The sequence below is a fragment of the Pongo abelii genome, chromosome 2, assembly GCF_028885655.2.
Source record: "Pongo abelii isolate AG06213 chromosome 2, NHGRI_mPonAbe1-v2.0_pri, whole genome shotgun sequence".
In the NCBI taxonomy this organism is placed as follows: domain Eukaryota; kingdom Metazoa; phylum Chordata; class Mammalia; order Primates; family Hominidae; genus Pongo; species Pongo abelii.
This window is the reverse complement of record NC_085928.1, coordinates 138,525,667-138,540,827: the sequence shown is the minus strand read 5'-3', so window position 1 is coordinate 138,540,827 and position 15,161 is coordinate 138,525,667. Positions and strand designations below refer to the sequence as shown.

The window sequence follows — 15,161 nt, the reverse complement described above, 5'->3', positions numbered from 1 at the left end:
AGCAAGATTCTGTCTCAAAAACAAAAACAAAATCATTAGGAAGCAAAAGCTGCCCTGAACTGACATGGGGTGTCTGCTTCGGCCTTATTTATACCACTTACTGCTTACTGTGAAAATATGTGTGTTTCATCAAAGAAATATTAGTATATTTGACTAAAGAGTGCCGGGCAGACCCCACTAGGACTGATGTGTAGTATGCTATGTATGTCCCTCTTTAAAGTCCAAAAAATTCTGCATTAAAAAACACACTGGCCCCACAGGTGTCAGAAAAGGAATGCTGAACTTGTAACATCAAAATCCAGTGAGCATTTAAAATGTGGCATGCACAGAGCTACATATTTTACATGGCTTACCTTAGTCATCCCCCAAAACCCAATTATGAAACACTATTTTATCCCCAATTAGAGGTGAGGAAGCTGAGCTCAAAGACACATAGCCCACCTAAGATCTTACAAATTAGGAGTGGCAGAGTTGGAAATTATACCGAATAATCATTACAATATCAGTTTTTAGTATTTTGGTATAATGTAGAATTTTTATAACCTAAAGGCCAGTAGCTTTGTTAATGCATTACTATTTCTTTGGTAATTAAGAAAAATCTGAACTCTTAGTCATTTACACTTTGAAAAATTCCCAGAGTTTGGCTGCATTCAAATTTGTTCCTCCTAGATGAAGAGACCTTTTTCAAAAACCTTCTGACTACATCCTTCTCTGTTTAAAATCCCTCTGAGGGATATTATGATCTTAATTCCCTTATTAAAGGTTTCTAGCTTCTTGTGTTTATAAACCATGTATTTTTCCCCTAGGGCAGTGGGGACTTATCTGCTTCCAGGGTCCCTGGTGGGTTCATCATAGAATTGGGAAGAGGGTGGATGGTCATTATGAAAACAGAAGCGGGTGAGAAAGAGAAAGGAGGAAAGAGCCTGACCATGTCACTGTGTCAGGCCTGGTGCCACCTCTCTTAGGGTACCTGGTTTTAACCAAGACCTTCTTCCCAAACATCTTTCCAGAGGGACTCAAGCCAGAGGGCAGGGAAGTCTCAGGTGTGGTCCCTAGGCCCTCTCTAGGAGCAGTATCTGAGGACAGAGTATAAAAGGCCTAGGCAAGAATAGCTCTGTTTCCATCAAACACTGGGATTTCTGACATCATGGCTCTGCTCCAGTCTTGCAATTAAAAACATTGCATTTTACCTGAGCCTAAAGCCTGTTCTCTCAGCCACTGGAGCTCCCACCTGGGAAGCCCCAGCCCCCAGCCTTGCCTGCTGTGCTCTGGGTTCTGAACTGCAGTGTCCTGCCTGTCTTCTGCGTCCAGGAGCCCTGTGGTGCCCGGAGAGGTGGTGGCCATGGACAGACATTACTTCCAAAACACTGGAGCGTATGACCCTCTTATGTCACTGCGAGGTGGTGAAAACCTCGAACTGTCTTTCAAGGTATGTCCTGGACCAAGGGAGAACAGAGGTGGGATCTCTGGAGTGGTGTGTATGGTCACAGCTCAGAGGCAGGCATTAGAAACGTCACTGGGAAGGAATGAAGCTGTGGGAAAATTATAAAGTCATTCCTGTGTTGTATGTCAAACCTCCCATTTCTCACAGTTTCCCATCTCTCCTGTGCTGTAGCTTGGTTTCACTCTCAGTGCCTTCAAAACCTGCTTCCAGGAATGGGCACACTCTCAGTTATTTTAACTTCTGTGCAGAGATTCCAGAGGCTCTCATACATTCTCTATTCATAGCACTCTTAGCATCTTAGTAATTTTTTCATAGCACCCATAGTCCAAAACAAATACCCAAAGTTCTGTGTATTGAGTAGTTTGGTCCAAACAATTTAATACTTGTCGTAAAAACTTAGCACCTGTTGGGCACCACACAACTTCAAACCTTGGAGTCACCCTCATTTCCTGTTCCACATTGCTTTCTAGCATGATACTTGCTTTTTCTTCACAGTATCCTCCGAAAACCCAACACCAAAAAAATATTCATCATCAAAAGTGCAGAGATCTAATGCTGAAAGTGTGAATTACCTGAAGCTTATATTCTGCATAAAGTCCAACAAATGTCACCAAGTTTCTCTCAAAAATTTAACACCAGACCCTATGAGTTTGCTGTGGCACCCTGGGGCACCTTGGCACATAGTTTGGGAACCCCAGTTTTGGTGTTTCCATTCATATGCTGCTTATCCTAGGACCGCTTCTACTTTAACCTTTATCCCCAAATGTGGAATGAAAGGCTTCCTGCCAAATGAACTCCAGCCATTTGGGAGTGGGAGAGCAGAGGGAAATTTCTTGAAATAGTAAAGACTATGTCTCAGGAAAGCTTGCTTCTGTCTCTACTACAAACAGCTTCTGGTGCCTTTGTAGCACACTTCACAAGCTTTGAGATATTCCCAGACCACTGGGATCATCTTTCTCCCCGAGGAAGTTTCCTTTGGAGAATAGGGGTGCTAATTCACATGCTACATCTCTCTAAGTGCTGGATCTGCATGTGTTTGAAGGGCAGCACATTCAGGTAGTTGCATGGGTGTGGCCCTCTTGTCCTCATTTTGGGACAACTACCTCTATTATCTCCACCCTGTCACTCCCCCGCCCAGAACTTCCAAATCTGGAAACTCTACTCCACCCTGAGGACCATAATCATCTTCACCATTGAATGCTCACGATTTCCTGTGCATTTTGCCAGCCCCTCATAGACAGGGCTCCCTATTTCCCACCGTTCTTAAAGGTGGAATGCTGAGATGTTTATCTTTTCCCTTCGCGGCAGGCCTGGCTCTGTGGTGGCTCCGTTGAAATCCTTCCCTGCTCTCGGGTAGGGCACATCTACCGAAATCAGGATGCCCACTCCCCCCTTGACCAGGAGGCCACCCTGAGGAACAGGGTTCGCATTGCTGAGACCTGGCTGGGGTCATTCAAAGAAACCTTCTACAGGCATAGCCCAGAGGCCTTCTCCTTGAGCAAGGTAAGGAGAGAGCCAAGTGGGGCTTCTGTGTCCAGCACAGGGCCATTGGCAGGAGGTGGGCCAGGGAGGGCTCCTTTCTCTTGCCTGGAGGGGAAAACAGGAGATTCTGGCTTGAGCTTCCCTCGAGCTGCCCTATTTCAAGTGGCTCCTCCACCTGGTGAAGCTGTCCTTTGTCTTTCCAGCTTCTCCATGGGACAGCACAGCTGGCCTTGGCCTGAAGCTCCCTAACATCTATGGGATGACATCTATGGGATGGGATCCCTCACCTGGGGCCAGGGAAGGGGTTGACACAGAGAAGCAATGAGATAGGTCTCCAAGGCCAGGTCTCCTTTCATCCTGAGCAAAGGGCTCAGGGCTATGAAATGATCCAAGACATGAAACAAATATTAAATATAAAAATAGAGTCCAAAGGCCGGGCGCGGCGGCTCATGCCTGTAATCCCAGCACTTTGGGAGGCTGAGGCAGGTGGGTCACGAGGTCAGGAGATCGAGACCATCCTGGCTGACATGGTGAAACCCCGTCTCTACTAAAAATACAAAAAATTTGCCAGGTGTGGTGGTGGGCACCTGTGGTCCCTGCTACTCGGGAGGCTGAGGCAGGAGAATGGCGTGAACCTGGGAGGCGGAGTTTGCAGTGAGCCAAGATCACACCACTGCACTCCAGCCTGAGTGACAGAGCGACTCCGTCTCAAAAAAAAAAAAAGAGTCCAAAAAAGCCACAGAAAAATAAAAATTTTAAACATTTAACTAAATGTCCACAAACAGCACATTATCAATTGGTCAGCGGCTGCTCAGCCCAGTCCTTCCAGATTGACCCATAAATGCTGTTTAATGTGGGAAATGGGTTCACATTAATGCTTGCTGTGCTAAAAGTGGGGGCTCCAAAGACAAGATTCCCAGGACCAGGACCCACAACAGTCCTGGAGCAGCTCCCACAAGCCCCTTAGCAGCCCACACTGCTGGGGTATGAGTTAGATGTGAGTTTGCATGCCACAGATGAAGCCTAGGCCCCTTAAATGGAAGGTCATGCCTGAGTGCAGGGCCAGCCTGACAGGGAAGCCCCATAGAGCAGCCCCAGTGCCTCCCCTTCTGCCCTGGTCCTCAGGGCTCTGCCTCCTCCCCATTCTAGATCCAATCCTTTCACTAAGTGGGAATAGCCTCCAGGTCCTGGGATGTGTTAGGGCTCCACGAACTTCAAGGATCTTTGTTTCTTTAGCTGGGGAAAGTGTTAATAGTACACAGAGTCCTGGGACTCATCAGTAATTCCCAAGGTCTAGGCAGGCTAGAGTCTCCTCTTGGACCCCGTCGGTTAGTCACACCATTACACAGAGTGGCACTGGCTCCTTTCCTGGTGCAGGAGAAATGCTACTAACAGCAGCCTCCTTCGTTCCTCCAAGAAGGCATTGGGATTGAAAGGAAAACTCTCACAAGGACCCAGCTCATTTACTAGCTAGCATTTTTGTTCTTCTTTAGTCTCCTTCTCCATCTCCATCTATGGGAAGTGGAAGCATGTGTCCAACTCTAGACACCGATCTAGAAGCTGTATAGTCTGATGGTTAAGCCCATGGACTCCAAGAACAAGATGGTCTGGGTTTAAGTATCGGTTATATGATCCGAAAGTTACTTAAACACTCAGTGTTTCTGCTTCCTCATTTGTTAAGCTTTCTGTCTGTTGTTAGGATGAATAAATATGTTAATAAATCCAAAGCACTTTAGACGAGTGCCTGGCACTGAGTAAGCCCTGCTTGTGTGTTTACTATTAATACCATCATTATTGTCATGGCTACTAATGGTCAACAAAGGTCAACCAAGCACCTGCTCTGTGCCAGGCCCTGGATGGGTCCTGCAGGGGACAGAGAACCATACCTAATGCTTATCAGGTTCTTGGTGGGGCAGGAGCTCCTCTGGAAGAGATAATGTTCACAAAAGTGAGAGTGATTCATCCTAGACAGGCTCATGACAGACATCTTTTCAGGGGAGGTCACATCTGAAGAATGGCTGAATGGGTTCAACTCAGACATCCAGAGGAGGAGTTGGGAGAAGACTCTGGAGCCCCTGAGGGTCAGGCTAAACAGTTTAGACTTTATTCAATTAGCAATGGGGAGCAAGTGGCCTTCTACAGAGTTCTGTAGAGGTCCACAGAGCTTCTCTGGTTTTTAATCTCTTGGGTTTCTTTTGGCCAAACCATCTATTTTTCTCTCTTGGGATTTAGTATTAGCTCTTTGCTTTCAGAGGACATTTTCTTAACATTGGCACAGACTGCATTTATAAAGAACTCTTAAAGAAGTGTTAAATATTGCATAATTTTTGATGCGCCAGACTATCTTTCCACCAGACAGGCTCATTAGGACATGGCATGTTGGCTGTGGCCAGCCTAATGCAACAGCATGCAAATTATTTACAGAACTTCAACCTTCTTCCCACATTGGTTGGTGCAATTAGAAGTGCCTGTGAATATATACTTTGTTCTAGACAATTACAGAAATTGGGGACTGGCGTGATTTTTTAGAGCATGACTGGTCTGCTTTTGGGAAAATCCAGTTTGCTTGTCCAGATGGTGATTGCAGGATTTTTTAAGTGCTTGTTTGTATTCACCTAAGTCCTTCATTCTATAAAATAGAAAACTGAGGCCCCATGAGAGGGTGAGTTGCTAAAGAGAAGTGGGGAGAGAACCAGAAGTAGAACTAGAACTAGTCCAACCTTTTAGTATTTTTTCTCTTTTAGCTCTCTAACATCGAAACAGTAATCCTCAAATGTAGACACCATACTTTTCCAGAAATAGTTGGAGGTCCATAAATAAGCTATCCTCTATAGTTCTGTCTGAATTTGGGGGAAGGCAGGGATGTACTTGGTATATAGAAGGTGCCCGGCTGGGTGCAGTGGCTCATGCCTGTAATCCCAGCACTTTGGGAGGCCGAGGTGGGTGGATCATGAGGCCAAGAGATCGAGACCATCCTGGCTAACATGGTGAAACCCTGTCTCTACTAAAAGTACAAAAATTAGTTGGGCGTGGTGGCACGTGCCTATAGTCACAGGTACTCAGGAGGCTGAGGCAGGAGAATTGCTTGAACCCAGAAGGCGGAGGTTGTAGTGAGCTGAGATTGCGCCACTGCACTCCAGCCTGGCGACAGAGTAAGACTCCGTCAAAAAAAAAAATAATAATAATAAGAAGAAGGCACTCAATACATGTTCCACAGACTTAACAAGCTCAAAAAGGGCAGGAAGAGTATTTATTCTGCTGACCTTTAAATCTCCAATGCCTAGTTAAATTCCATGCACATAGTAGGTGCTCCATAAACATTTATTGGTGGAATGGATGGATGGCAAAAAAATTTATAAACCTGAGATCAGCCTTTGGCTCTTGTTATCAGTGGTGAATCTATATGGTTCTGCAGCAACCTCAATTCTTGCCTTCTCAGAAGAAAGAATTCAACTGAGGGGCATAAGGCAGAGTGAGGGACCAAAGCAAGTTTTAAAGCAGGAGTGAAAGTTTATTAAAAAGTTTACCAGGAGCTCAAGACCAGCCTGGGCAACATGGTGAAACCTTGTGTCTACAAAAAACTACAAAAATTAGCTGGGTGTGGTGGTGTGCACCAGTAGTGCCAGCTACTCGGGAGGCTGAGGTGGAAGGATGGCTTGAGCTACAGAGGTGGAGTTTGCAGTGAGCTGATACCACCCCATTGCACTTTAGCCTGCGAGCCAGAGCAAGATCCTGTCTCTGAAAAAAAAAAAAAAAGTTTAGGGCAGGAACGAAAGGAAGTAAAGTACATTTGGAACAGGGCCAAGTGGGCGACTTGAACGATCAATCAAGTGCGCGGTTTGATCTTTGACTTGGGGTCTTATACATTGGCATGCTTCTGGGGGCTTGTGTCCCTTCTTCCCTGATTCTTCCCCAGCGGGGGCTGTTCCCATGTGCAGTGGCCTGTTAGCCCTTGGGAGGGGAGCATGCGCAGTGTGTTTACTGAAATTGTTCGCATGCTCACGTGACGTTACCAGTTGCGCATTCCCGGAGGAAGGTCATGTACCAGTTAAACGCCACCGTTTTGCCTCTTAGTGCACATGCTTGAGCCCACTTGCCCAACTCCTGAGATCGTATCGGGAAGCTGATCACCAATTTCAGGTTTTTCTATCTGTTGGGAGACCGCCTTTCCCTGGTGCCAGCTGCAACTAATTATTATTTTAGAGAGACCGTTAACAACTGCCTAACCAACACCTGATGGTGGCCTGACATCCCTGGAGGTTGGGAGGGGGTCGGGGAAAGTCCTCTCCTGCTCTGCTCATGTCTGACTAGCTACCTAATATAACACTCTGACCTCTTAGAAGCTATTGACCCTGGGAAAGTCATTTAACCTCTAAGAACTCAGTAACTGTTGTGAGTATACTATAAAATGAAATGTGAAAGAGTGCTTTGGAGAATAAGTGCTAGGCTTACTTTCATAAAGTCTACAGGTGAGGTACCTTTTTCTTCTTATACCCATTTGGGTGTCCGTTCTCTGATTCACAGATGTCCACTTTGTTCATTTGATGACATTTGCAAGGAGAATGGCACTCTTACTGATCAGTGAGAAGACCTTTAGCAGAGGGCTCCTTTTATTTCTCTCTCTTTTGAACATTTCCGTTAATTCATGCTTTGGAAATGTCCTATCACATACTTTGATTTCAAGGTTTCAGTGACATTCCTACCTCCCTGAAGGTATTTGATAGCATGCATTTACTTTAAATTTAAATAACCAAAAGTTAATTTTGCCCTAAAGATTTCTATTTCTCCATCCACCCAAAACCCCCCAGGGATTTTGAGAGACAGAAATCCTGGGCACCCAAAAGACAAGGCCAGACTTTTGCTGCTTGGGGAGCTGACATTTCCTTGTTTTCTCTTCTCTCAGACATAGTTGTACAGAAGGGAAAATTCACTGTCAGCCTGCCCCTCATTCAAGGTCAAACAAAGATTGGGTAGATTTATCAGTTTATCTCTTTATCAAGAAAAGTAAAGGTGATAAAACTCACATGAAGAAATGTTTCTGTTTTGGTAGCAAAGTCCAACTCTGGGAAAGGTCTAGGGACGTCTCAAATAAACACAAAGAATGCCAAGAAGCCATCAAGAAACTTATACTAATTTACTTAGAGGAAAAAGTAATAGATCCCCTTGGTTTCATGGTGGGTAAATACGCTGAATAAACAAGAAATCCCTGACTTAGAGAAGTTTTTCTCAAACTTTGTGTGAAAAAGACTCACCAGGAGAAATGGTTAAAATGCAGATTCCAGGGCCTCCAACCCAAACAACTGTATCATCTCTGGGACAGGGCCCAGGAATCTACATTTTTAACTAGCTCTGTGGCATTTCTCAGGCAGTTGCTCAGGGAATCACACTTTGAGAAGTGTCTAGAGAGAATTTCAGTACAACAGACTTACCACATTTCCAGCTGAAGTCTAAAAGAGAGAGGGAAAGCAGAACCAAACCAATTGTACTTCAGACAGCCTGGTGGACCCGTGTCTTACTGTCACATTGGAGGCCATCAAGTGGGAACTCTCACATGGCCGGCTTGCTTCCTCTCTCCATGCCAGGAAAGGGTTCTCTCTTTTTTTGTCTGTGGTCATTCCAACCCATCCTTGTCACCTCTCTCTTCCCTAAAAGTATCCAAGATTTGGTACTAAACTTTTGGGTACAGTTCTTTGTATCATCAATATGGCCAAAAACATTAATTTGTACTAGTGTTAAGGATTTGCCTTCATCTCCATCCTAGGACAATTGTAACATAAAGGAGAATCTCAAAAAGAGGAGATAGTGTAGCCCAAAATAATGATTCATTAATGGTACCCAGAGGTGAAGAAAGATAAACTTACCTTGCCCTAACTCCTAGCCCACAATTTCCCAGCCAACTTCATCTCAATTGCCTATGGGTCAGTTCCTGACTCCATGAGGCCCATCGTGGTTTCTCCTTACACCAACCTAGGTGCAAAGCCCCACCATTTTGCCAGCTTCTGCAGAAAAATCATTAAAGCACAGATATCATAGACTCTCTCTCTCTCTCTTTTTTTTTTTTTTTTTTTTTTTTTTTTGAGAGGGAGTCTTGCTCTGTCGCCCAGGCTGGAGTACACTGGCACAATCTTGGCTCACTGTAGCCTCTGCCTCCTGGGTTCAAGTGATTCTCCTGTCTCACCCTCCTGAGTAACTGGGATTATAGGCATGTGCCACCACACCTGGCTAATTTTTTGTACTTTTAGTAGAGATGGGGTTTCACCATGTTGGCTAGGCTGGTCTTGAACTCCTGACCTCAAGTGATCCACCAGCCTTGGCCTCCCAAAGTGCTGGAGGCGTGAGTCACCACTCCCGACCTATTGTAGTCTTTATAGACTGGAGATTTGAGGGATTGTTGGAAGGGGCTGATATCGCTTACAGTCTTGCTGGTTCCACAACTCTCTGTAGGGAAGATCTGTGCTAGTCTATCCCTTCCAGACCTTCTTCTCCCAACACATGACCCTCCCCACTGCAGCCCTGGAGAACTGTGGTCTTGGCCCCTTCCTTCTGTCCTGATCCTTTAGCTTCTTCCCAGCCACTCCATCCCCAACCATGTGAATTCTGGGCAAGACAAGCTTTCATCATCCTGCTTGTGTCTTTCTCCTCCCCAGGCTGAGAAGCCAGACTGTATGGAACGCTTGCAGCTGCAAAGGAGACTGGGTTGTCGGACATTCCACTGGTTTCTGGCTAATGTCTACCCTGAGCTGTACCCATATGAACCCAGGCCCAGGTTCTCTGGAAAGGCAAGGCATGACCCAGGGAAGATGGGGAGGGAGAGGGAAGCTTCCCGAGACAAGAACTAGATGTTCAGCTCTTCCATGTCCCTGGTCAACCATTCACGGTTTAGCAGGGCCTCAGAGGCCTTGGGTCCATCCCATGCCTCCATGCCAGTCTGAGGAAGGTGGCTGGGTTTTGCCCCATTACCCACCCCAAAGCACCTCCTTCAAGAGGCCTGTACCTTAGGGTCAGTGGCTTCAGCTTTACCACACCGGTTGTTGTGGCCTGAACAATGCGCCGTGGGCTGCACTCCAGAGAATACAGCAAAGGAATGGTGTCTGGCCGAGGGTGTCTTTACAGTGGAATCTGGAATTCACTTCTGTGTGTGTGTCCACTTTCAGCTCCACAACACTGGACTTGGGCTCTGTGCAGACTGCCAGGCAGAAGGGGACATCCTGGGCTGTCCTATGATGTTGGCTCCTTGCAGTGACAGCCGGCAGCAACAGGTGGGTAGTCAGACTTCTCAGGATGGATCATAGCCCAAGAAGACTTGAAAGTGGGTGATATTTTTCTGGGATGCCCCATACTTCCCTTTGAGGTATCTTCTTTCTGTGGTCCCATGTCCCTTGACTGCCATGGTCCCTCACTGTAATGACTCATCACAGCTCTCCTCACCTCACCTCCATCTGTAAGCACAGACATGGGCCATTGTCAGAAAATAAAAGCATCTTAGTTAAAGGGAAATGGAGAAGCTGTTTGGCCAAACTTTTCATTTGACAGCTGAGAAAACTGAGGCTTAGGGTCACTAGCCCAGGGATTGCAAACTCAGAAGCCTCCAGGATTCAGGCAGGGTTCAATTGTCCCAGGACTGATGAAGAAGATAATCAAATCAGGATAAGGATCTAGAGAAAACAGGGTCATCCCAGCCTCCAGCACCATTTGGTCATTAGGAAGATCTCCTCATATCTTAGGAGTAATTATTCTCTTCAAAATTTTCATCATGGAGTAACTGCCCAAAGTGGTAGAAATCCTCCACCGATGCTAGCTGAGGGCTGGTAGGTCCACTTCTTTTCACAACTGGAGGAATCAGAAGTGGATGACAAACTAGAAAGCCTAGCTTGTCCCCAAGTCTCTCTCTTTTCAGGCTGTGATAGGGACTTTTAAGTTATCACATCCCAAAGGCCCCTAATAAAAACAAACATCAAAGTATAATTTCCTGGAGATATTCACTGGATGAGAATCAAAGATCCTGGGGGCAAAAGACAGCATCTCTCTGAGGGTCTGTGGTCCAGCCCTGCATGGAAGGCTGGCTGAGGCTGGGCTTGGCAGTGCAGGCCCTGGGTTCCTGGAGGCAGGCTGTGGGCCTGCAGACATGTGGGAGGGAGATGCTCAGGATCCATCCAGCCTCCTTTGGCTCTGCCCTTTACCAATCTCCTAGGACATACTGATAGACATTCACACCTGGCACAAGGGATGTAGACATAAACATCAAGTGCTGAGTGAAGAAGCCACATGGTAGCGTGAAAATTGTTCAAGCTTTGCAGTCAGACATAGCTTGGTTTGAATCTGAGCTCCTCATTTTCTAGCTGTGTGATCTTGGCAGGCTTCTTTAAATCCTGGTTTCCTTGCCTGCAATTAAGAATAATGCAGCCTCTACAGAGATTATTCTGGGTTTGAAAAAGAAGAATAAAAAAAAAATAAAGAAACAAAAGAACAATACAGCCTCCTTCATGCAAAAGGAATATTAGCTCTTTCTTGTTCTTTTTTTTTTTTTTTTTTTTTGAAATAGTAAGGACTTTAGGATCCTGCAATATTGTAAACTAGATAAGTTGAAAGCCCTTCCCTATAAACACCTAGATAAGATATGCTGGATAAAAAAATATGAAACACTCTTTTTCATGAATAAACGAGTTTATAAGAAAGAAAGGGAAACCTCCAGGGGTCAAAAAACAAGAGGCAACTGAAAGTAGAGGAATTGGACATGGGCGAAGCTGCCCTACCAAGTGTGAGGGATGGTTACTATTAGCCCCAGGAATCTACAGCTGTTGGCTCCATGCAAGGGATAAGTGACGAGAGCCCACCTTCAGCCCATGAGAGATGAGAAGTCAGAAATGACACTTCCATAGCAAGCCAGCTTTGACCTTCAAAGGGTAACCTGTCCTTGAAAAGTTTGACTAGAAATACCCACCCCCTGCCACAGGAAAATTGTAAGAAGCTTGTCCCTACAGGGGCTTTGAGTAGAAAACAAATTATTCTCCCCTGAGAATTTTTAACCACAAGCTTGCATCTAATATGGGCTTAGGTTCACATGTGTACTAACTGTGTAGCTTGGGAATCCTCAAGCAGGACAGGCTATCTAATTGCAGGGTCCAGTGCAAGATGACAATGTAGTCTTTAATTTGACAATTATTAAGAATTTCAAGACAGTGACAGCAGAGCATTAGATCAAGTTTATTAAACCAAGAGTATTAAACCCATCTAAGCATGAGGCCCCATGTGACTGCACAGGTCACATACCCATGAAGTTGATCCTGTCTGTAAGCCACAAAATTAACGTAAAAATGGGTTCAGGCTGCATCTGACAGAAACAAACAGAAAATAGTCTTTCCAGGACATGCCTTCTAATTAATCCTCACAGATCCTCACAGTTAAAGCCCCTCTCAAAGGTGTGCACAATCCAACACTACAAAACACTAGAGGAAACAATAACCACGAGTGAGAGCCAGCAGATACAACAAACTGCAGGAAAATTAGTTTCAGGAGCAGGTCAGGGTTCTCCAGAAAGACATCAACCTGGGCTTCAGAGAGGTTCCTCATCTGTGCTTTCAACAGTCTACTAACAAAACACACAGCACTTTTTATGGCCTCACCTATGATACAGTAAATAAAGTAACAGAGAAACATGCCAGAATGTGTAAATATGAATGTAAGAGCAGCTGGAATGTGGGGACTTCAGAGGCTATGACTAGTCTGGCAACATGTTTTTGGACTTGACCATGAGATATGGTCTTGCTGACCCCGATAGAATCTGAAGATTGCCCCTAGACCTCAGCTCTATAGTGGGTTCCTCTTACCTCCTCTACAGCTTTGGAGAGGATCTCTTTCTAGCTGTGCTAACAACCATTGCTTCTGTCACAGTACCTGCAGCACACCAGCAGGAAGGAGATTCACTTTGGCAGCCCACAGCACCTGTGCTTTGCTGTCAGGCAGGAGCAGGTGATTCTTCAGAACTGCATGGAGGAAGGCCTGGCCATCCATCAGCAGCACTGGGACTTCCAGGAGGTGAGTAATCTGTTCAGGAAGAGCCTGGTAGTGCTGCTGGTCAGAAGGAACTGCTGGTTGGCACTGCATCCTGGGCTCTTCCAAGAGGTCAGGTATTAGGGACCTCTGCCTCTGCTTTTGAACTTAGTGGCTGGGCAGTAAGGCCTCAGGGGGAGCAAAGGCAACCCAGCAGCAAAGTTGGCCCACTGGCATCTTCATGTGTTATGATTTGCCAGGTCTCTGTGTAGCTCTGATGCTGGTCATTGCAGAGAGAGGGATCCGCCTCTTTTTGAAGTTTATTGGTTCAGTTCACAAGTAGGATGATGAGGCATGTTACAAGGAGCGTTCAGCCACCTTGGTGGTGTGGTTTTAGGAGCAATTCAAAGTCCCTCCCCCCATCAAGAAACTTTAGATATAGATGTAGATGTAAATATATAGATATATAGATACCACTTTCTTCCTTTTAATGCAAATTCCACTGTAAGTATTTCATCATTTTAGTAAAATTTTGACCCCTATTACCCTGGGGGAAAGAAACTATAGATCCTTTCCAGAAGTTAGGGAGGAAATAGGAGGAACGTCAGTACTTAGGGAGAGTAGGCAGGTCCCATATACAGAATCGGGATCGGAAGATGGCAGTATCAACACTGTGTCCATACACAGCTTTTTCTCCACTTCAAATTCTTCCTGAAATGAGTTGGGGTATTAACATACGAAGAAATAAATACACACCTTTTAAAAATTTCTTTTCTTTAACTTCTGCTGGGGAATAAAAAGGATAAAATGACTAAGCAGAATCCTGTGCATTGGTACTCTTAAAGCAGGCTGTGAAAGAAGAAAATCATATGATAGAAAACTTAAGCTAAGCTCACAATAAGCACTTGAGAACAAAACATTTGGGGCTTTGGTGACCAACTGAAGGCAGGACTCAAGGGGCCCACACATGCTCAAAGAAGTCTTTTTTTTTTTTTTGAGACAGAGTCTCACTGTTACCCAGGTTGGAGTGCTGTGGTGCGATCTCGGCTAACTGCAGCCTCTGCCTCCCAGGTTTAAGCAATTCTTGTGCCTCAGCCTCCTGAATAGCTAGGATTGCAGGTGTGAGCCACTGCACTTGGCTACTTTTTGTATTATTAGTGAGACGGGGTTTTGCCATGTTGGCCAGGTTGGTCTCGAACTCCTGACCTCAGGTGATCCGCCCACCTTGGCCTCACAAAGTGCTGGGATTACAGGTGTCAGCCACCATGCCTGGCCTCAAGTCTTATAAGTCAAGTTAAGGTCCTTTATAAATGATCATAAAGTATTTTTCTAAGCACGTCCTATGAATAAGATACACTTTAGAAACAGCATTTAAAAATAATAAGTAAAAGATTAGGGAGTAAGATTCACCCAGCATATTTCAGGTATTAATAAATAATACTTCTAAAAGTTATTATCATTCAGCCAGAAAAAGGAATGAGGTACTATTCATGGTGGCACTGTTTACAACAGCCAAGAAGTGAAAGCAACCCAGGTGTCCACCATGGATGAAGAGAGAACAAAATGTGGCATACACATATTATTCATCCTTAAAAAGGAAGAAAATCCCATCACCTGTTACAACATGGGTATATCTTGAGGACATTATGCTGGTGAAATAAACCCATCACACAAGCACAAAAACTGTATGATTCCACTTATATGAGATATCTAAAGTAGTCAAATTAATAGAAACAGAAAGTAAAATAGTGGTTACCAGGGGCCGGCAGAGGAGGAGAAAAAGGGAATTTGTTTATTAATGGTTACAGAGTTTCAGTTTTACAAGATGAAAAAGTTCTGGATATCTGTTTCATAACAAAGTGAATATATTTAACACTACTATAGTAGGCCATTCTTTTTTTTTTTTTTTTTTTTTAAGATGGAGTTTCCCTCTTGTTGCCCAGGCTAGAGTGCAATGGCAGGATCTCGGCTCACTACAACCTCTGCCGCCCGGGTTCAAGCGATTCTCCTGCCTCAGCCTCCTTAGTAGCTGAGATTAAAGGTGCCTGCCACCACGCCCAGCTAATTTTGTATTTTTAGTAGAGACAGGGTTTCCTCCATGTTGGCCAGGCTGGTCTCGAATTGCTGACATCAGGTAATCTGCCCGCCTTGGCCTCCCAAAGTGCTGGGATTACAAGTGTGAGCCACCACACCAGGCCTATTAGGCCATTCTTGCATTGCTATAAAGAAATAATAGAGACTGGGT

The 15,161-nt window shown here is 45.1% G+C and overlaps 1 protein-coding gene across 6 annotated transcripts in view; it reads left to right on the top strand.

Moving 5' to 3' along the window:
- GALNT15 (polypeptide N-acetylgalactosaminyltransferase 15) overlaps positions 1–15,161 on the top strand; it is a 72,973-nt gene that overhangs the window by 35,716 nt on the left and 22,096 nt on the right. For all 6 annotated transcript variants that reach the window (XM_024244752.3, XM_024244751.3, XM_024244750.3 and 3 more), the window contains 5 exons: positions 1,312–1,429; positions 2,753–2,947; positions 9,574–9,705; positions 10,081–10,185; positions 12,818–12,961. In XM_024244752.3, the coding sequence (XP_024100520.3) occupies positions 1,312–1,429; positions 2,753–2,947; positions 9,574–9,705; positions 10,081–10,185; positions 12,818–12,961 (694 nt within the window). The remainder of the gene's footprint in view (positions 1–1,311; positions 1,430–2,752; positions 2,948–9,573; positions 9,706–10,080; positions 10,186–12,817; positions 12,962–15,161) is intronic.